Source organism: Bombyx mandarina, chromosome 18 (assembly GCF_030267445.1).
Source record: "Bombyx mandarina strain Sakado chromosome 18, ASM3026744v2".
In the NCBI taxonomy this organism is placed as follows: Eukaryota; Metazoa; Arthropoda; class Insecta; order Lepidoptera; family Bombycidae; genus Bombyx; species Bombyx mandarina.
The window spans coordinates 5,457,444-5,479,347 of NC_143224.1; the positions used below are offsets into that span (position 1 = coordinate 5,457,444).

Consider the following 21,904-nt stretch of genomic DNA (forward strand, 5'->3'; position numbering starts at 1 on the left):
GTTTATCGACATGGTTTATTTAGAGGAGCATATAAAGACTAGATATCGATTCTCGATTTTTTCGACAAATCCATTAAATTCTCATTGCATTATTATTATAGCTTAGCCAACTAAGCCAACATATTTAAATCACCTCTTAGTGTCTATGGTCTCCCTGTTTAATTTAACTTCATAATAAATACGTTACATAAATTTGTTCCATTTCATTCTTCGTACAACATTTTCAGCCTTAGTTACAAAATATTTGCTGTATGGCCTAGTTACTTTTGTCTGTCCAATAAACGAACTAAACATTCTCTGTGGTTCGATGGCTTAGTTTACATATTACGTGTATTATCTGTGCTATTTATCATAGATCCCTACCTACTTGGCTTAAAAAACTTTGTTTCGAAGCCACTAGAAATTTATAAAAAAAAATCTACCTACTACCTACATATCACTACTAAAGATGGGTTAATACCGATATTTGTCAATATTAGCGAATACGAATATATTCATGATGTAATATTATAATAACTTAACTAATGCGTGAATATATCCTGATATCTTAATATACTTCGATAAAACGGGTAAACGAGTTAAACCTAGTAGGGTATTCGTGAAATAAGTTAATAATCATAGATAATACACATAAATTAGTTATTAAATTAATATAAATAGTATATTTTATCTAGGAATTTGATTTCATACTAAATATTTTACAAGTAATATTATGTACATTAATATGAATATTATTATTAAACCAGAATTTGGTCAACATTGTACATTAATATAAACAACAAGTTAGTAATATTATTTATTTCTTATTGGTGCATAAAAACATCAGCTTTTTTACTTTTTCTACCGAAAGACCGGTACGTCGCTCAGAAATGAGTATTCTAGATTTCGAAAAAAACCTCTGATACGGTACTGAGGTGGCTAGTAGGTACACAACAGTTATATTAATATTATAATCCATGAGCCGTTTGGTTAGAAAGTCATTTCGATTCAAAAATCAAACTTTTATTTATAGTTTGAGAAGTTCTTAGAAGATAATTAACTACCACCGCAAAAATAAATTGTCATCATAATTTATTACATATAAACATTTAATGAAAATAAAGCTCACCGATTTTATTCCAATAAATGTGGAAATACACTATTTTGTCTTGAGTCGAATCTTTAGTACAAACATAAAAAAGTAATGCATTTAAAAATTCCCACTGGCATCTTTGACATGTAAAAACAAAATAGTCCTTAAACTCATAGCCAAATATAGTTATTTTCATTGCTCAGTATATAAACATGTAGATTATCTCACTTACTCTTAGCGCATGCGGTGCAATGATATGAATGTGATAAACAGATATCCGCGAGACACGTACGGCGTATGTCAGTATATTTTCGTGTGATAGATATTTCGCTAGGAGTAACAGTGTTCTGTGGATAGATACAACCCGACTGATGTGAGTTGGCTATTATTATGAATAAGTGAATACGGAATATTAGCATATCAGAATTCGACGGATTACCGATAGACGAATACAAGCTGTATTACGAATATCTTAGTGAATGCTAATATATCGGTATCACCCTTAACCACTACCTACCGTATTCACTTCTCTTAAAAATGTGTATAATCTATGCTTCTCATTTTGACAATAAATAAAAAAAAAACCTGAAGATTTCCTTTCCTGTACCTAGCTGTTTATTGTATGTAATCAAATTAAATTTAGGTTAAACTGAACTAAAAATTTATAAACTGTGCAGAACGTAGAACTTAACATGGACAGCAAGACAACAAAAATGCCGAAAGTGGCAAAGGCACGTAAAAAGTGTTTGATGGTATTGTTGAATAATATTACTCCAATTTTTACATGGATTTCACGATTTTTAGGTGAAGAACAAAGCACCAGCAGAAATCCAAATAACAGCTGAACAATTGCTTAGGGAAGCCAAAGAACGAGACCTTGAGATATTACCACCGCCACCTAAACAGAAAATATCTGATCCTGAGGAACTTCGAGACTACCAACATCGTAAACGTAAAGCATTTGAGGACAACATAAGAAAGAACAGACTTGTAAGTAAATTCAATTTATTAGTCGCTTACAATGTATAAATGACTGTTTTTCCTATTAATGTAATTGTTTCTCAGTTTTAAGACCATCCAATGCTTAGTTTTACTAGCCGATAGAGTTCACCAAATTAATTTCATTAACTGATTTCGTGCCATTACGATCCTTTGAACAATATAGGTTTCATGCTGTTTCCACAATAAGAAGGGTACTAAACAATTTCTACTCAGAGCATTACTGACGAAACCAGATGAGGATACTTTTATTTAGTAGTATTTCTTCAAGAAAACAACAAATAATATAATAATAACTAATTTTAGTTTAATGGATGCTTTGTTTTTGTTTTCAGGTTATTGGGAACTGGCTTAAATATGCACAATGGGAAGAATCACAAAAGCAAATCCAAAGAGCTCGTTCAATATATGAGCGTGCTTTGGATGTGGATCACAGAAATGTTACCTTATGGTGAGAGCTATAATTACAATTAACAATTTTATTTAAAAAATTATTAACTCATGTGCTCTTGGTAGTGGCAGTGTTTAAACCATATGACTAATTATTTTAAAAAATCTTATTGAGAAATCTGTGGTGTTAATTTTTTTTTTTGCATTCTTGGCTCATCTGATAGTAATTGTTAGTCACACTACTGAGTACTCTTTATAAGCCTCATTTGAACAAGGATATATTGTTGGATCACTCAAGACATGGGCTTTAGAACAAAATTCATGTCACAGTGAAGAAAAAAATTAATTCTTAAAGAGTTACCATACAAAGATCAGCTTATTATAATTATTATATTACAATAAAACATATAAAAAATATTCCTATGTCACTCTGTTCACATTACAATTTTATTTGGTTAGTAAACTTGTAGACAATTGTGGACTAAATGTTAAGATATTTGATATTCTTGTAATGACCAATACAACTATACTAGAGTTCATAGCTTTTGTGCTACCTAAAGCATCAATATATTTAAGGAAATACATACCTGATATGAAGAAATTTCATAATTAAATAAGAACAAAGTGTTATTACAAAATTGATACTCTGTTAATGTATTGTGAACCGGCATGTAATATATCATCCTGCCTATTTCAACAGTTATGCATTTGGTTTGAATTGTCCAACAGTTGTTTTATAAAGGAATTGAGACTTCAATCTCAAATTGATGCCTATTCAGTCCAAGAGCCACTTATTTAACAAATAAAACAATCTGTACTTTGAAAAATCTGTAAAAGTCATGGACTTTCTTGGTAAATTTCTTACAGTTTTAACTGTTAAATTTGTGTAACTCTTCAATTATCCACACTACCTTAACTACTTGTACTTTAGGCTGTTATACCACACCAAAATATTCTCAGTGTTATCATGGGTTTTAGGCTGAAGTATACTGAAATGGAAATGAGAAACAGACAGGTAAACCATGCCCGGAATCTATGGGACAGAGCTGTTACAATTCTGCCAAGAGTATCTCAGTTTTGGTACAAATACACTTACATGGAGGAAATGTTGGAAAATGTAGCTGGAGCAAGACAGGTGATATTTTATACATGTACAATTTCTTGTTTAATGATAATAAAGTCACTGACTGTAACTGAAACAAGGTTTCTAATTTACTTTTGTTTCACAGGTATTTGAACGTTGGATGGAATGGCATCCAGATGAGCAAGCTTGGCAAACATACATAAACTTTGAATTGAGGTACAAAGAACTTGAACGGGCTAGACAAATCTATGAACAGTTTGTTATGGTGCATCCAGATGTAAAGAATTGGATAAAATATGCAAAATTTGAAGAAAACCATGGTTTTATAAATGGCTCTAGGACAGTTTTTGAGAGAGCTGTTGAATTCTTTGGTGATGAAGAATTAGATGAAAGACTGTTTATAGCGTTTGCCAAATTTGAAGAAAATCAAAAAGAACATGACAGAGCAAGAGTGATTTACAAATATGCTCTGGATCATGTCCCAAAAGACAGAAATAAAGAACTTTATAAAGCTTATACTATTCATGAAAAGAAGTATGGTGATAGATCTGGCATTGAGGATGTAATAGTGAATAAGAGAAAGTATATGTATGAACAGGAAGTTATAGAGAATCCCACAAATTATGATGCATGGTTTGATTATATTAGATTAGTGGAGAATGAGGGTAATTTAGATGACATAAGAGACACATATGAGAGAGCAATTGCAAATATCCCTCCTTCAAAGGACAAACAATTTTGGAGACGTTATATTTACTTGTGGATTAATTACGCTTTGTATGAAGAGTTAGAAGCAGAAGATTTAGACCGAACAAGACAAGTTTACAGAACCTGTTTAGAATTAATTCCTCATAAGATATTTACTTTCTCAAAAATATGGCTCATGTATGCTCAGTTTGAAGTGAGATGTAAAGATTTAAAGCAAGCAAGAAAAACACTTGGTATGGCTCTGGGCATGTGCCCCAGAGATAAATTATACAGAGGTTATATAGACCTTGAGATACAGTTGAGAGAATTTGACAGATGTAGAATATTATACCAGAAATTCTTAGAGTATGGTCCAGAAAATTGTGTAACATGGATAAAGTTTGCAGAGTTAGAAACTCTGCTTGGAGATACAGATCGCGCAAGGGCTATTTATGAAATAGCTGTAGGTCAACAGAGATTAGATATGCCAGAATTGTTGTGGAAAAGCTATATCGATTTTGAGGTATCACAAGGAGAAACTGAAAAAGCAAGACAGCTTTATGAAAGACTTTTGGAACGAACAGTTCATGTCAAAGTGTGGCTTTCATATGCTAAATTTGAATTGAATGCTGAAAATGCTGATAATATTAATGTTGAATTGGCAAGACGGGTATATGAGCGTGCTAATGATAGTCTAAGAAGTGCAGGCGAAAAAGAATCGAGAGTTCTTCTCTTAGAAGCATGGAAGGAATTTGAAACAGAAATTGGAGATGAAGTGAAACTTGAAAAAGTCCTTGCCAAAATGCCTAGACGTGTCAAGAAGAGGCAGAAGATAATTAGTGAAGCTGGTGTTGAAGAAGGCTGGGAAGAAGTATTTGATTATATATTTCCAGAAGATGAAATGGTCAGACCTAATCTTAAATTGCTTGCTGCAGCTAAGAACTGGCGCAAACAACAAGAAATACCTCAAAGTACACAAAATGAAAAGGATGATAATGATGAGGAACCAGGAACCCCTGAAGGACATCCTACACAAGATAGTTCAAGTAATGATGGGTCAACAACGGCAGAATAACATTAAGATAAAATAAAAATCTGAATAAAATCTATCTTTTATTTCTCTAATCTACATCCTCAGTCCTCACAGGATGTGATAATGGTATAACAGATTGTTTATTAATGTCTCTCGAACAGGCTTTTCTCATATCTGTAAAGATTAAGAAATTATACATTGGTCCAATAATAATAATAAAAAATATAAATTATATGTTAAAAAACTGATTGAATAAGCAACTTGCCATAGGCATCTTCATCGGGGTCTCCAGAATAATATTCTAGTACTGTACGATAAACAATGTAACCTAAGTTTTTATACATATTTATTGCTACTTTATTGCTCACTCTTACAAACAAATCCACAAAATATGCTTTTTTCCTGAAAAATAATAATAATAATTAGGTAATAAAGTAAAAAATTGAGTTTTTACCAACTTCAGCTGCCTCAAGTCTTAATAGAAAGTACTTTCATAGATAATTTGGTATTGAAGAAAATCAACATGGATGGTTGATATTTCTTTCATTAATTTTTAGTGATAGGAATTCTCACTTATGATGCAAAATTGGAATGAAAATAAATCATCATAAACATATATAATTTTAAGTGGTATGTCCACAAGTGCTCTTCATATTTTTCTTTTGATGGTCTACTTCCTTTAATTGCATTTAATGATAACAGTACTCACTAATATTGTTTCAAATTATACCTTACCAAGTAATCAATATTAATTGATCACAATAATAAGTTTCGCTCATATCTCAGATCAAAAAATATTTAGCGTACATCTCCCTTCTATGAGAAGCTGAAATAATCCCTTTGGCTACCAGTGAATAAGGGAAAAAAGTACATAATATGAGCTTAGTGTACGTAAATACCCAGAGTTACTGGGGACTATGTTTTGACATTACTTAGGTTTTGATCGTTACTATAATTTGTTTTTTGGAGAATTAATTTCTTCACATACTCACTTAATTTAAAATTAGACCACTGGCCAGATATGTTTGGGATTGATTTTGTATTAAAAACAATACTAAAGCAAAACTTACTTTTCAGATACCTCTTCAAGTAAATTCATTAATGTTGCTGCAAGTCCAAGTCTTCTGTAGTCTGGACTTACTGTTAAGGCTGTAACATGACCATGCCAATTCTCACCATGACCTTCAGCTTTCCCCATTACTGAAATTTTAAATACTTTATAGACAAGGAGTGCCATTTGATATGGTCCACTTACATCACAGCAATAAATATTTGTGTCCATTACTATTTAATAAAAAACTTATTTTATTAATTATTAACTTATTTTACTTCATCAAGAGAGAGAGTAGAGAATTCATCAAGATTTTGTGGAACCAGGTGGGAAGCTAAAAATAAGCATGGTCCAAGCTACAACTTTTGTTTTATTTTGTTTGTATAATTATATTATTATAGTATCTTTCACAAATATAGTGGACTAGAAACTGAGTCCTGATCTTGTTACTGAAGTCAGAAGTCACAATTTCATCATAGATAAGCATTTTCATAACTTATTGAATTATGATTGTTTTGTGGCTATTTAATTAAATATGTATTTTAGTATTCGTTATTTATGTTTCTTTAATGTCAATTGAGGGGCCGTTCAAGTATTACGTAAGCACTACAGGGGGCAGTTATTTGCTTTGCTTATTTTTGATGACATGGAGGATGGGGGGGTCTAGATGGTCATTACCTCAGCAGTAGTTATTTACTTTTTACGTGTATTGGCAACCTACACATTGTCTATGCTTGAAAATGAAATGCATTTTCGGGGATTCCCATAAATAATGAATAAGTTTAGGTGCTTGCTTGGGACTGAGTAGGGGAATTATTGCACTCATATAAATGAATATGATGCATGTTAAAGTGCTCTATTCTACCCCTATTGTTATATTTATTTTATAACTGCTGCTCATTAATCATTAAAAAAATTAGAATACATTAGTAGAAAAATTGTACCGATGTTTAGATTGCATTGGGGGTCAGAGCTTTGCTTACTTTTGCTTAGAAGGGAAAAGGGGGTGAATAATTGTAATAAATCTGCTTATGTAATACTTGAATGGCTCCTGAGGATGTCCAGTAGAGAATGATTGCATTAGGTCCACATTTGTATAATGCATTGCTTAGGTCAGAAAGGAGTAAAAATGTTTGTTGTCCAATAGCTATTTTTGGGTTTAAATCCTGTATTTGTCTTTATTTCAGAAGGTTGGACCATACAGATTTTTTCATTTTGTAGTTTGCTTTCACTATGATTTTATTGGTAGTGTCCTGGTAAAACCTGAATTATTGTCTAAATAAAGCTACAATTAATCATGAAATAAGTTGGTAGTTTTGTTTGCTTTGCAGTACATTGGTTAAAACATAAAAAACATACTGTATCCCATAATTTCTCCACTAGGTGATTCCACAACTTGAAAATATTCTGGCCAATGTGCCAAATATTGCGTGTAAAACGATAGGCCATATGTCTCTGTCAGCGGGTCTAGATTCCTGAAAAGTGCAGTTATTGATTTGTTATTCAGGAAATTGTGAGTGAGATGATTTACGACGGTTAAAGAAGATATGTTCGTAGAAGTAAGGCAAATGAAATTAAATCTAGATCGTGATCATGATAGTTAATTTGCCGAATACTGTGGGGACATTAATAGGTTAATCTTAGAAACCAAAAGGTTAATTTCCAACAAAACTTACACATTGTTAAATCTCAGCATATCTTCACACGTAAACGGTCGTAATGTTGTCATTTTCGTTTCTTAAATTATTTATGCACATACATACAGACGTTCAATTTATAAGTAGGTAGGTACCTTTAATTAATTATTAAATACTGTACCGTACCGTACCTACCTAGCAATATAATCTTATAATCATAGAATAAACACTTAATTTAATTGAGTACTTAATAAAGTGAAATTGAAACTGAAAAGTGGTGTAATAGAAACATAGAATTTTAATTTTTTTAAGAGATTTTATGTTCTGGTAACTAAGACCTTTGATTTGGTCAATAGTTTGATTCGTTTTATTTTGCCTATTTAGTGTTTCTTCAGGTTTAAATGTGTAATAACGGTGGTTTATTAACTATTTAGTATCTATGAAAGTGCACAAATGTGGGAAAATAAAACCACTGGACGTAGCTTCTCGGGATCCTACAAAAAGTTCACTGAAAAAGTCTCAGTAAATGACCACCATTTTATTGAGAGTACATTTTATCCCATATCATCTCATCTCATTTCATTTAATTTCACTCCAATATCATTTTTCATAAAATTATGAATATAAATTAAAATAAGACATGACCTTAAGGTCTTAGTTACCAGGTCATAAAATCTATTTTTTTTTTTTTATATTGTAAGTCATAGATTTTAAAGTTCTGTAAGTGAAAAATGTGGTCTTTGACTCTTTACCCCGCTAATACCACGCTGATACATTTAGTAAATTGTATGTATGTATGTACTACGATTTAATATTTATTTATCCAAGGACATTGTTGTACCTACAAATATCATTAATACCTTTATTTAATAGTAAGCTTATTAGCCATGAGAAATGTGTAATTAATAGAAGTTTATTTAAATGACAAGTATGTTTTGTAATACCGCGCGATTAGCCCACTTCGGTGAGTTTTTTAATACTTCTTAAAATCTACTTAAAATATTCCGATATTACTCATGATGACTATGTTTATGTTATATACATTCATTAAAGTATACATCGCTTAAATAGGTACTATGTTATTTCAGGATTAGGGCGTACTTGTCGTTTCGTTTACAAATCGGCAGTTAAAGAACCAGCACCAACTAAATGTGTAAGCAGTCAAATAGCATATTTAGAATCGGAACTCGAGAAAAGTTCATTTAACTGGAATGAATTAAAAAAGAACATACTCTTTGAAAGAGGAAACATTAATGAGAAAAATTTTGAAGGAGTTCTCCTGAAGTTTATGGTACAAAGAAAAAAGTTTGATGCTGCAAACTCTTTTGTTTGTTATATAAATAAAAAAAATGAAGAACTATCTTTAGGTCCAATAAATGGACTACTAATGCTCTATTATGAAATGTCAAAAGAAAATAAATTACAAGACGAAGGAAAAACATTTATACTTAAAACATATAGAGACTTATACAAAAAGTATAAAATTCTAGATTATACAACAAGTGAGAAGCTTCTACATGCACTATGTTGTATAGGAGAGTGGGAAAAGGCTTTGAAAGTTTTAGATGAAATAAATTTAAGTAGTGTTCCATCACATTCTGCTTACAGTACAGTGATCGCTACGCTTTTAAAGTTGAACAAAAAGAAAAAATCTATGGAAATCATAGAAAAAAGTATACTTGCAAGAAGACCTCTACAGGATGACGCTTATGATGCATGGATTGATTACATATTAAGAAAGTACAAAGATAAGAAAATTATAGAAAAATATGCAGATGAGATGTGTTTGCATATTATAAACACGTACTCAACTATTTCTGAAATCACAGCCAATAAGATTAAAGACTTGTATAGTTCTTTAGGATGGAAAGCAAATTACACAAAAATTACCAAATATAAGTAAGTAATTGTAATGAAATGTTATGTCTGGGTTAATTCATCTAATACATAAAAAAAGGGTTTTCCAACATTAATGTCTATTCTGATTTGGAATGCCTTGTTTAATGATATACAGGCTCATCTATTGACTTATGGTAGCAGCGATATAAAACTCAGCGCTCTATAGGTGACTGAAATATTTCAAATGCCATATATAGGTACTACTTCAACAAAATAATATATTTGATAAGCTAAGTCAAAACACTTATTGTTTTTTTTTTATAATAAACTTATAATTAATTAGTTAAATTGCCATTATATCATCTATTTGCTTTTAAAACATGATACAAAAATATATATTAAATTCACATCATATAAGATATTTTGATAAAAATCTTAAATTTAAGTATTTATTAACTTTTAAATATTTACATTACATACATTTAAATTTCAGTGGTCGATGTCAGAGCTGCAGTAAAACTTTAGACTGTTTAAAATTGTCAGATGAAGAATTCAAAACACTTCAAAGCAACATCAAAGATAAACTGATTATAGGTTCAGATTTATTCCTGAAAACGTCACCACAGGAGTTGGAAAAGTTCCTGAATTTTATAGAGAAAACTGGACCATATGATATAATTTTGGATGCTCTAAATGTCTCATATTCTATTGGAAAGCATTCTCAAGCGACAGGGGCAAAGGCTTTACATATTGTAGTAGAATATTTCTTAAACCAAAATAAAAAAGTATTAATATTAGGTAGGAAGCACATTTTGACTTGGAAAAAGAATTTAATAGGAGACATGCTATCAAAAACAAGCAGTTTCTTTACAGATAACTTGTAAGTACAAATTTACATTGACATTTATGAAATTAACTGTTTAAAATTAGATTTAAATTTAATAGCTGTGAAAAATTGTGGTTGTGAAATATTTCATCTTAAGAAGTGATGTGAAAAAATATTTTTTTTTTTTTATTGCCCTTGTAGGCAGACGAGCACACGGCCCACCTGATGGTGAGTGGTTACCGTCGCCCATGGACTTCAGCAATGCCAGGGGCAGAGCCAAGCCGCTGCATACTGAAGTAAAGTACTGACTACTTATATTTATAAACGGTATGTTTTCAGATCACAAGATGATCCGTATATCATTACTGCTGCCATATTCAGTGGTTCTCATACAGATATAGTGTCAAAGGACCTGTTACGAGGACACATATTTAAATTGCAAGACGAGTATTTGAGGATATTGTTCAAGAGGTGGCAATGGCAACATCAGTGGATGTTGTTTAAAACGAATAACAAACATGGTTTAAGAATACAGGTAATATTTTAAATAAGTCTTACGTGCACTTAGTTGAGTGAGGGCAAGTGAATTTACAAATTTGCATACACAGACAAACAAACACAAAGAGCATTGTGTCATGACAATTGTTTATTTATTGTTGTTGTCAATTGTATTGGGTTTTGGTAACTACTTAAAACAGGTGGGCCATGAACTTCATCACTTGTCTGCAATAAAAATATGCTACTATACTTTAGTACAGTAATATTTGAATAGAATTAGTTATAATAAACAACACACAATACTCCATTGGTATCTCTATGATTATTAAGAGTATCATCAGCGATAAAAATCAATTGCTAAACGTCACATCCCCAGTTATGTGGTACTGACAGATGTCAATGTCTTACAGGTTATTGTAACCCGCGCCATGCTACAGCGCACATAGTATAGTATTTGACTTGCGTTATAACATAGTAAAGAAAGGAATAGCATCGTGTAATAAAAATCAAACCCGCAAAATTATAATTTGCGTAATTACTGGTGGTAGGACCTCTTGTGAGTCCGCGCGGGTAGGTACCACCACCCTGCCTATTTCTGCCGTGAAGCAGTAATGCGTTTCGGTTTGAAGGGTGGGGCAGCCGTTGTAACTACACTGAGACCTTAGAACTTATATCTCAAGGTGGGTGGCGCATTTACGTTGTAGATGTCTATGGGCTCCAGTAACCACTTAACACCAGTGTGCTTAGTGCGAGTTTTGTAACGCTCTCGGTAGCGAGCCAGTTTGCTCAAATTTGTATGCAATTGGAACAGCGCCCCTAGCGGCAAACGTACCCGGTGTTATTTTGTGAGTGCGAGTTCATATTAACGTTGTGATCTCGTAACCGAGTAATTTTACCGAAATGAGTACCACGAATGACATTTGTGCGAGTGCGTGTTACAAATTAGTGGGTTTTAACGTTTCGATCGAGTATTTCTTTAGTAGTTCTATTTTTCCAACTAGAGAGGCAAAAGTATCATGCCATAAAGCCTAATCTTTTTTTATGAAAAATGTCTCTTGTCCTCCAAAATGTCTTTTCATCTTTTTTTCCTAGTTGTTCAATTGTAAATGAATAAATCAAAATCAAATCGAGTTTACATTCTATACGGTGAAAAATGAAGAATTGTGAGTGTGAGTTGAGATATGCTACTCGCTTCGCAGCGCGTTTATTCACCGAGAGCAGCAATAATATTATTTCTCGTATATTGGTAGCACGTGATGTTTTGGCATTAGACCGTCTAAATGAAATACAACGCACTTTAACAGCATTTTAATGGGAACCAACTACTTTCAAAATTATTCGGGTAATGTCACGTGTTCAATACTATTTTGTACCTTTAGAATTAAAGTGGCTCAACCCAAAATTCTTAGTTTCTGGTAAACTTCAATATTGTAATACAATAATTGTATTTTTTTAGTTTTTCGGTTTAAACACTTTAAGGCATGCCATTTTATTTGAAAAAGACAGAAAGAGTACTTTGTCCTTTTCTAGACTAAAAGAGACTGTTTAATTTTATAAGCTGATAGAATAATATAGAAAAGAATAATAGGATACCCTCTAATCGTCACATTGGAAAAAGGTATGGCTTTATCATTTTATCATTTAAATTATTTTTTATTGCACTTATAAAACTAATTTAATTTACAATATGTAACTACACATATCTATAACTAATCCGTACTTGTCAAAATCCTCATAAATTGTCAATATTCTTAATAAAATTCCTATTAATAATATACAAGTGCAAATGTTGAGCTGCTTGCCAGAAATGATATAATAGTGTTTTGTTTTTTTGTTGTTTCCTTGTGGCTGCCTGTAATAATCTAAATCTGTGTGAAAGGCAATAAATGATTTTATTATTATCTACTAATGGTAGTCCAGTGGTCGAAATTTGACCATAATTTATTTAAATTTTAAGTTTGAACATTATTATAGTTCTATTGTCACCTTTCTATTATCATTCTTTCTATAATAATAATTGCTCTATGTCGCCAAGGCTACATTATAGAAAAATAATATTAAAGACAAAAAATATTAATCTATTCTCAATTTGACCACAGATTGATAAATCAATAAACAAAAAAAGTATAAATGCATGTGTGTGTGTGTGTCAAATACATGGTAATGTGTGTAAGGTTTTTTTATTCATTTAGTTTATGTTTTTATTGTTTATGCACAATTAAAAAAAAAAATTAGCAATCTGCACTACTTCTCTATATTCTCTATAAGTGTGGGAAATTTCATACTCCTCCGTCCGCAATTTTCGTAAAAAGGAGAACAACATTTTTGCTTCACGTATTACCTACTTAAAATGTAGGTTCTTAATAATAATACATAAGTGTTTTGAAATATAAAACTAATCTTAAATTTTTTAGTTATACCACTTCCATTCTAAGGGTGCAATTTCGTAAACAAACTTTGCCGTAATGGCGTAACCTTTAAAATACACGAAAACTGCCCAGCATAAACATATTTTTTTAGTAACTTTAATAGAAGTATTAGAATTAGAAGTTTATTATAGAATTTATTTGATTGTAATTACATATTTAGACATTCAGCTTTTTTTAATTAAAGAAATTATGTTTTACATAGGTTTAATCATTTACCCGTTGAACATTTATAAAATGATTGTACATATTTACGGTAATAGTGTTGATGATCTTCATTAGGTGGCCCAAATATACTAAAATTATTACGAGCATCCATCCTTATTTATAAATGTGTAAAGAAGCAAAATTATTATTACATTGTTCAAATTTCTATGTAATTTATAAATATAAATCTCTACGTATGTACCTGTAAATATGTATATTGCGCGCGCGTGTGTGTGTGTGTGTGTGTGTGTGCGCGTGTGTATATATTTATATAATAGATAGGTACACAATGTGCAATTCATTTCGAAATTATTCTTGCCCATATAATGGTTGTCTGGAAGAGATCACTCTTAGCGATAAGACCAAGAAAAAATGTTTCACAATATTTATTCATTTTGTGTACAATAAAGAATACTCTTTCACTGGTGGTAGGACCTCTTGGGAGTCCACACGGGTAGGTACCACCACCCCGCCTATTTCCGCCGTGAAGCAATATGGCGTTTCGGTTCGAAGGGTGGGGTAGCCGTTGTAACTATACTGAGACCTTAGAACTTATATCTCGAGGTGGGTGGCGCATTTACGTTGTAGATGTCTATGGGCTCCAGTAACCACTTAACATCAGGTGGGCTGTGAGCTCGTCCATCCATCTAAGCAATAAAAAAAAACAACTCTATCTCACTCTCTCTCTCTCATCAATGAACTCTTTAAAAAAAAGCAATGATTTAATAAGAATTAAATGAAAAAGCAAAGAATTAATATGTATTTACAACTAGCTAGACGTCTATAAAATTTTCTAACCGAAAAAATATATGTGTATAAACCATTAGAATAGATAAAACCTTAAAAAACAACATTATTATTAAAAACGAAAGAAAAAATCTTGATATTGTATTGGTTTCACGGCAAAATTTTTAGTGACTACTTAACTTGCTTGAAAGTGAAGAAATACTCTCAAAATCCATTAATTTGCAACTCGCACTCGCACATACAATAATCGAGAGGCTCACTTCGGTAAAGCTATTCGATACATGAGACAGCAACATAAACAAACCTTCTCTCTCCCACAAAATGAGATTCATAAGCTTACCACTAGGTGGCACTGATACAACCTCACACAAATTAAACATATCATTAACATCGACTGAGTAATTAAAAAAACTCGCACTAAGCACAGGTACATTACCCATTACTCGAATAATTATAAATATCGTTAGAAAGCCTGGCATTTCAATTAAACGCCTTAAAAAAACCCTTGCGTGCTACCAATATAAAAGAAAAAAAATATCGCTTCTCAAGATGAATAAACGTCCTGCAAATCGAGTAACTCGCACTCAGAGCTCCGCACGTTTCACCGTGAAGAGCGTCCACTCGATGCGAGTCAATCGATTCCATTTTTGAAACTCGCACTAAGCCTACAGGTGGGCTGTGAGTTCGTCCAACCATCTAAGCAATAAAAAAAAAGTGTGTGTGTCCGCTCCGACGCACGACTGGAGTTTACTGGATATAAAAAATTAAACGAAACAATACGAGAAATAGTTCTATATTACGACAACACGATACACTACAGATTATTAACAAATTAACGAGACACAAAACAAACGACTAACAAATATATGAAAATACAAAATGAGAGAAACGCGCGATCAGTACGAGGCTTTGTGGCGGACTGCCGGCGCAGCAGCCCGGCGCGCATTTCGTGTGACATGCGCATAACGCATTTCGTGTGACATGCTAGTACGATTTTGGTCCCCATAATTTTCATACCCCGGGCCTATATATGTAAATCGATTCTAAAGGAGTAAACTCCAAAAATAAAAAAATAATAACAGTTAAAGGAACCTTTCTTACCTAAACACACGAAACACTAAATTAACAAAATAAAGCAATTCACACAAGTGCGCTCCTCGTGTTCCCGCAAAAAGTCCTGTCACCTTTAATTTATTTTCGTTATTCGATTCACCATAGATTAGGTTATTCGATTAACCATTTATAATACAATATGTACTATCCGAATTTCATATTTAAAGTTGCAATAGTCTGAGTGAAATGAGTTTTTATTGAACTATGGAAAGCTAAACATCCCTCCATTGATTATTTTCAGCCGCCACTAGTTTTCACACCGTGCCCGCAAAAGAACAATAACAGTTGGCATCTTCCTTATAAAGGCGAAGATGAAGAGTTGGGACTAAATATTGTTAATGATGGGACACCAAATCTAAATAACTGGTTGTGTTTAACACCAAATTGACGATGGGACTAAATATTGTTAATGATGGGACACCAAATCTCAATATTTTGTTGTGTTTAACTCCAAATTGGCGATGGATTAAAAAGTTGATTTTACACATATTTTTTTGTTTTACTTTACAATTACAGTGAAATATTGTAATGGTGATATAATGTAATTATTGGTCAGTCTTCCGCCTCTGGAATGAACTGTTTTCCATGTTGTTCCCTTAGTACTTATTGTCATTTTCATCTGACAACCATAACATATACTAAAGATCAGTTTGACTTCCTGGAATGCGGACATCATTGACGGTGCGTTTACGTTTAGAACTATTTAGCCACTTTGCGTCGCATTTGGCTCTGCAATGATTTCCCCTTCACGGCTTCCTGAAAGACGGTGACTACTTATCACCACGGGGGTCATATGCTTGCTTACATCCGCAGGCAATGAAAAAAAAAATACTTTAGGTGCTCCTTTTCCTAGGGTTCGAGGTGTCTGGAAATAGCTCAGCAGTCCCTAAAAATTGAAATTGGCCTATACCTTCTTTAACGATTAATTTAATACATATTTGTTCCGATATTGACATTATACGTCATTGTCTATTTTTTTGTTTGGTGTCGCAGTAGCTAAATTAAAGTACAAAAAAGCAAATCATGCCTAAAACTGGAAAGAAACTTGAAAATAAACCGGAGCCATTGAAAAGTTCTAAACCGGAATTGGCAACAGATTCCGAACAGAATGTTAAAATTTTAAAAAAGGTGGATTCTGGTGGGTTATACTTAGGACAGTCAAGTTATGAAATAATGATTTTTATAACCTTTGTAAACAGCCGACCTACCTAATGTTAAGTAGTCACCATAGCTAAAGGACGTCAGGAATGCCTTTTTTTTTTTTTTTTTTTTCCTACCTAAGATGAGAGCCTTGAGAGGCTATATCAGCGTAACCCTAACTTTTGTAGGTGAGCTCACGGGGCTCAAACCTGATGACGTTGCTAACACGAACCCTAGCAAGAGTCGTGCTTCGCAGAATCTACCACCGGATCGGAAACGCGACCCACTGAGAAGATCCGGCGAGAAACTCAGTGGGCTGTGTCTGAGAGTTAATTTACTCGTCGAGCCCTTCGTCGCAAGCGACGGGTTCGACGAGAACGGTGACCGGTGCTTGAAGTACCTAGAAGCACCGTTAGTGGATCGGGAGGATCCGAGATGACATGAATGCCAGTTAAGCTGCTGCCTACTGCTGACTTGGAGATTCAAATGTCAAATTTATCACCTTTATAAGTGATGACAGCTCAATCGGTTTGTCTCAATTCTTTTTTAATGTGTTCGTAATTGCCAAAATTAGATTTGTATCGAAGAATAGTCTTGAAACATTCACAGACTTAGCGAAAGAGCGAAGCATGACCGGATTTCACAAGTCAATGATTTTCTGATTAATTTGTTTTATTTTACTGTAGAAGGAAGTAACCAGAAAATACCACCACGCTTACGTCGTAACATGGAGCGGGTGGAAATGTTGGCACGACCAACGGCTCGTCGCCTGCGCTCTTTATGGGACGAAAAATGCGCAATTTTGCCTCCCGAAAGAAGAGACAAGATTAAAAGCGCTTTAGAAGAAGATTATTTTCTTAGTCCCGAGTGAGATTTATTTGTAATTAGTGCTTAATTATTGATGATATATTACTGTAACATGATAATCTAGTATAACCCTCGAGGGGTTATTATAATAGGTAGGAAAAAAAAGTACCTAACACGTTTTTTTTCTGTTATTATTATTATTATTCAGTCTGGTGTAGGAGCTCACGGTCTATCTGGTGCTACTTACCCTAATCAATAGACACACGGGAATGCCACGAACCTTGAAAAATGAGGTTGAAGTCTATTATATTAACCGGAGTCCAGTACATATTGGAACACCAAAATAGTGGCATCGATTAATACGAGTGCACTTCTTAGTGTCGTAGGCCACGACGACTTCACCATGACTTTACAAGTGACAAATTCATTAGATATAATCGATGTACGATTTTTATCTGATAGAAGTCAAAAGTCGTTGCTCATATACAGGGACGTCTTAAACTAGGCTTGGGCCCTTGGGCACACAAGAATTTGAGGCCTTTTGGAAAGTAAAAAAAGCGAATTATAATAATATTTTTTTACTGAGTATGACCATTTATTATAGGTAATCAAATACAGTATGATACAATAATATTAATTATATTAGAATGCTGCTGGTTTTTGGGTACGATTACGATAATGGTTTCTTTCGGGATTTCTGTTGAGCAAAATATTCCATTATATCATTAAAGTAAAATTTTTGAAGGATATCACTTTCTATGCCCATAATTGACAAATTACTCAGCCGTTCTTGTAAAATTGTTGTTCGCAATTAATTTTTTATTCTCTTAAGCTGCGAAAATGACCGCTCTCGACTACAATTGGTAACCAAATTGTTGGTCGTTCGGGGGCCCTGGGCACGGGCCCCGTGTGCCCTTATGGTAAAGACGGTATTGCTCATATACCTAGGTGATTTGGGATCGGTCTTTCTCAAAATCTTGTTATAAATGTAGGCAAACTGAACAGTATTTTCAAGCGTTGAGTGAATCTTCGAAACGTTGGTCGGGACCTGGCGGAACGGTGAACCGCAAGGAGCTGATCGATAAACAAAAAGAGCTTCAGCAACGACAGAAATGGCTGGTTAATTTCAGCGCACAGGTTATATTCATTTAATTAATTTATTACTGGACTCTGTTAATATTACCTACTATGCAGCCATAAGAACACCTAAATTAGGGATGCCTTCTGTATGTTACATTTATTTTGTGTTATCTGTAGGCGCTACTGGTGGTAGGATCTCTTGTGAGTCCGCGCGGGTAGGTACCACCACCCTGCCTATTTCTGCCGTGAAGCTGTAATGCGGTTCGGTTTGAAGGGTGGGGCAGCCGTTGTAACTATACTTGAGACCTTCGAACTTATTTCTCAAGGTGGGTGGGTGGGGAGCCCATAGACATTCACGTCGTAGATGTCTATGAGCTCCGGTAACCACTTAACACCAGGTGGGCTGCGAGCTCGTCCACCCATCTAAGTAATAAAAAAAAGGCATCGCTACATAAACTTTTATTTTTAACAGCATTTGAACTAGCTTTATCAATAAAATTCAAAATTGCACACGATTGCGTAAGAAAGAGTGGGTGCGTGGTGGCTGCATCATCTGTCTTAAATTCCATGCATGCTGCATCATCTGTCTAAAATTGTTTTAATGGTAGTGAAATCATGAGTCATTAAGTGCGTACTTTTTTGTTCTTTAACAACTACCCAGCATCTAGAATGGTTAAATTTTAGTAAATCTAATAAAAGGAATCAAAAGACGCATTTCTTGTATGAAACTTATTTGTACTTTTGGACATAATATGTTTTATTTTTAAAAATGTAATATTGTTTGGTAATGGCATCAATTAAGATCGCCAGGATCGTTGGACTTGTGCTAAGTACATATATTTCTTCTGGAAATTGATACCTGCATGCGTGATTTGAACATCAGCTAAAAATGTAACGCTCGATACGAATATCGTTAAGGCGTTGTATCCTTTAGACGACAACTGAAAACGAAATAAAAGCTGCTTAACATGTTTATTTGTTACTCTTATAATTTAAAAACGTTAAACTGTAAAATGATTATCTGAGTATTATGTGGTTCTCAAACCATCGTCTGCGCTGTCTTTTTATGTAAATATGCTTGTGTTCCTACGTGCATGTACGAATATCGCATTAAAACGTGCGACTTCGTAACAGCATTATTATAACGTTTTAAACGTTGACGCACCCCGAACCGAAGGGCTTTTGAGTTGCGAATTAAAAAATTTATATATTTATATAAAGGTGGCATACCACTTATGTGATTACATAGCAAAAGGACAAAAGGAGATGCTAGTATCGAACAGATTGAGAAGCATCGCTGATGTTGTGCTGGAGAGAGTCGCTGAAATATTGGGTTCGTATATGTTTATTATTTACTAGCGGCCCGCCCCGGCTTCGCATGGGTAGTAGCGCACGCAATGTAAAAAAATTATGTAATTTTTTACACGTTGGGTTACATTATTGGAGTTTCAGTAAGGATCCCAAATTTTTTTGAAAATATAATAAATATAGCCTATGTCACCCGGGGATAGCATAGCTTTCCGACAGTGAAAGAATTTTTCCAATCGGTTCAGTAGTTTCGGAGCCTATTCAATACAAACAAACAAACAAATCTTTCCTCTTTATAATATTAGTATAGAAAACGATCAACTAATTAGAGTATGTTAGGTAGGCAGCGGTTGGCAGAGGCTTGGCTCTGCCTCTGGCATTGCTGAAGTCCACGGGCGACGGTAACCACTAACCATCAGGTGGGTCGTGTGCTACTATCCACAATACAGGATTAAATCCTAAAATGTGGCCTTTAAAAGAGTAGAGTAATAGTTAAAATTTTAACAATTTTCTTATCTTAACCTGTACCCATTTAGCTACGTAACAGAACATTTTACCGTAAATTTGATTAGTCTCAAAAAGGTTGATTAATTCCCTGCGAAAATATTGCCATTCTATTATTTTCTAATTCAGACTAGAATTACCATATAAAAAAATATATCATTTTCATTTTTGGCGTGCGATTGAACCGTGCTATTTAAGCTTTCAATACTTTGTTTTATTATATCTGTAGGAGAACCGAAACCATCTCGGTCGAATCCAGGACGTCTAGCAAGATTTATGGTGGCTATTTCCGATCGCATTGCCGTCTGGATTGAAAATGCAGTGTATCGTGCCGATGCACTCGAAGCCTTAGAATACGATGGGCACGATGAACACATGAGACTTGATGCTGAGAAGCCTTTCTTTTAGATGAAAAAGATAAGGGGTGGATATGAAAAAAATATTAACTTGAAATTTGAGGATATTTGAAAATAACAAAATATTATAGCTTTATATTATATGTACTTATGTTTATGTATTTGAAGAAATATAAGTTACAAAGTAAGAAAGCGTCATTTTTCCGCCACTACAGTAATTTTAAGGTAGTTTTTTTCAGTAACATTCAACAACGAATACTAAAAATTATTCTGAAGTAGTTCGAAAGTCATATTTTTTTTCACCTTGAAATTGGGACAGGCTGTCTTTTAATAATACAGGCCTCATATTTTTTATCCCACCGCTATTGTGCTCCACACCTGTTTCGACAGCTTTGTCTTTTCTCGTTTCTCCTGTAGTTACCTACCGCTCTGTATGTTTTTAGTCCAATATACAATCTAGAGGTCAGTGCGACAGTTAATTGAATGCAAATCCATAACTCAACGTGATACCAGTTCTTAATTAATGACAAATATAAAACTCGTTGAATTGTTTTAAATAATTCCAAACGCCTACAGTCTAGATTTATAAAGGTAAAAGAGGTATTTAAATTATTTAAGTCTATTAAATGGCTTCGTTTGTTTTATGCTTAAACACAAAGTTATGAATATTTTTTTTAGATGGAAACCCGTTGGCAAAGCCCTCATCATTATCAGCCTGTATCTCTCCACTGCTGGATGTAGGCCTCTCCCACAGTCCGCTACAATGAACGATCCTCTGCCTTCCACATCCAATCCGCATGTCATAGGTCCACCGGGCAGGGGGACGCCCAAATTTTTTTTTTTCTTCCTAATCTGGGAGCCTTGAGAGGCTATTTCAGCGTAACCTTAACCATTAAGTGAGCTCACGGGGCTCAAACCTGACGACGTTTCTAACAGGAACCCTAGCAAGAGCCGTGCTTCGAAGAATCTACCACCGGATCGGAAACGCGACCCACTGAGAAGATCCGGCGAGAAACTCAGTGGGCTTGGATGCCCAACGCTGCGCTTACCAGTACGTGGTCTCCAGTCCAGAACGCGACTGCTCCATCGGCCATCGGCTC

The 21,904-nt window shown here is 33.8% G+C and overlaps 4 protein-coding genes across 4 annotated transcripts; 3 read left to right on the forward strand and 1 right to left on the reverse strand.

Moving 5' to 3' along the window:
* Window positions 1-1,541: 1,541 nt before the first annotated feature.
* crn (pre-mRNA splicing factor crn) lies at window positions 1,542-5,337 on the forward strand. The gene is made up of 5 exons (XM_028178834.2): window positions 1,542-1,803; window positions 1,877-2,062; window positions 2,407-2,522; window positions 3,440-3,596; window positions 3,691-5,337. Exons 1-5 carry the CDS (start codon window positions 1,765-1,767, stop codon window positions 5,305-5,307), a joined length of 2,115 nt encoding a protein of 704 aa, XP_028034635.1. The 5' UTR covers window positions 1,542-1,764; the 3' UTR covers window positions 5,308-5,337.
* Naa20A (N-alpha-acetyltransferase 20 A) lies at window positions 5,333-8,237 on the reverse strand. The gene is made up of 5 exons (XM_028178835.2): window positions 7,993-8,237; window positions 7,676-7,791; window positions 6,336-6,465; window positions 5,531-5,667; window positions 5,333-5,439 (listed from the first exon to the last, which is right to left on the reverse strand). Exons 1-5 carry the CDS (start codon window positions 8,043-8,045, stop codon window positions 5,354-5,356), a joined length of 522 nt encoding a protein of 173 aa, XP_028034636.1. The 5' UTR covers window positions 8,046-8,237; the 3' UTR covers window positions 5,333-5,353.
* A 419-nt stretch (window positions 8,238-8,656) lies between these two features.
* Window positions 8,657-16,098, forward strand: mldr (mitochondrial ribonuclease P catalytic subunit). Its single transcript, XM_028178888.2, has 5 exons — window positions 8,657-8,917; window positions 9,042-9,852; window positions 10,286-10,672; window positions 10,958-11,153; window positions 15,851-16,098. Exons 1-5 carry the CDS (start codon window positions 8,875-8,877, stop codon window positions 15,995-15,997), a joined length of 1,584 nt encoding a protein of 527 aa, XP_028034689.2. The 5' UTR covers window positions 8,657-8,874; the 3' UTR covers window positions 15,998-16,098.
* Window positions 16,099-16,232: 134 nt separating this feature from the next.
* LOC114246404 (uncharacterized) lies at window positions 16,233-20,878 on the forward strand. Its single transcript, XM_028178900.2, has 5 exons — window positions 16,233-16,747; window positions 17,436-17,616; window positions 18,549-18,693; window positions 19,858-19,969; window positions 20,678-20,878. The coding sequence occupies exons 1-5, from the start codon at window positions 16,633-16,635 to the stop codon at window positions 20,854-20,856; spliced, it is 732 nt and encodes a 243-aa protein (XP_028034701.2). The 5' UTR covers window positions 16,233-16,632; the 3' UTR covers window positions 20,857-20,878.
* Window positions 20,879-21,904: the final 1,026 nt, after the last annotated feature.

What these genes read in the sequence shown, in the direction of transcription:
- Naa20A (XM_028178835.2), bottom strand. Translation starts at nt 8,045, where the DNA reads ATGACAACATTACGACCGTTTACGTGTGAAGATATGCTGAGATTTAAC. An exon ending in TGGAGAAATTATGGGATACA is followed by an intron (nt 6,466 to 7,675) that starts GTATGTTTTTTA and finishes TTAAAATTTCAG; the next exon opens with TAATGGGGAAAGCTGAAGGT. An exon ending in CTTGAAGAGGTATCTGAAAA is followed by an intron (nt 5,668 to 6,335) that starts GTAAGTTTTGCT and finishes ATTATTTTTCAG; the next exon opens with GAAAAAAGCATATTTTGTGG.
- mldr (XM_028178888.2), top strand. Translation starts at nt 8,875, where the DNA reads ATGACAAGTATGTTTTGTAATACCGCGCGATTAGCCCACTTCG. An exon ending in ACAAAAATTACCAAATATAA is followed by an intron (nt 9,853 to 10,285) that starts GTAAGTAATTGT and finishes TTTAAATTTCAG; the next exon opens with TGGTCGATGTCAGAGCTGCA. An exon ending in AACATGGTTTAAGAATACAG is followed by an intron (nt 11,154 to 15,850) that starts GTAATATTTTAA and finishes GATTATTTTCAG; the next exon opens with CCGCCACTAGTTTTCACACC.
- crn (XM_028178834.2), top strand. Translation starts at nt 1,765, where the DNA reads ATGGACAGCAAGACAACAAAAATGCCGAAAGTGGCAAAG. An exon ending in ACATAAGAAAGAACAGACTT is followed by an intron (nt 2,063 to 2,406) that starts GTAAGTAAATTC and finishes TTTTGTTTTCAG; the next exon opens with GTTATTGGGAACTGGCTTAA. An exon ending in ATGTAGCTGGAGCAAGACAG is followed by an intron (nt 3,597 to 3,690) that starts GTGATATTTTAT and finishes TTTGTTTCACAG; the next exon opens with GTATTTGAACGTTGGATGGA.
- LOC114246404 (XM_028178900.2), top strand. Translation starts at nt 16,633, where the DNA reads ATGCCTAAAACTGGAAAGAAACTTGAAAATAAACCGGAGCCATTGAAA. An exon ending in GATTATTTTCTTAGTCCCGA is followed by an intron (nt 17,617 to 18,548) that starts GTGAGATTTATT and finishes TTATAAATGTAG; the next exon opens with GCAAACTGAACAGTATTTTC. An exon ending in GAGAGTCGCTGAAATATTGG is followed by an intron (nt 19,970 to 20,677) that starts GTTCGTATATGT and finishes TTATATCTGTAG; the next exon opens with GAGAACCGAAACCATCTCGG.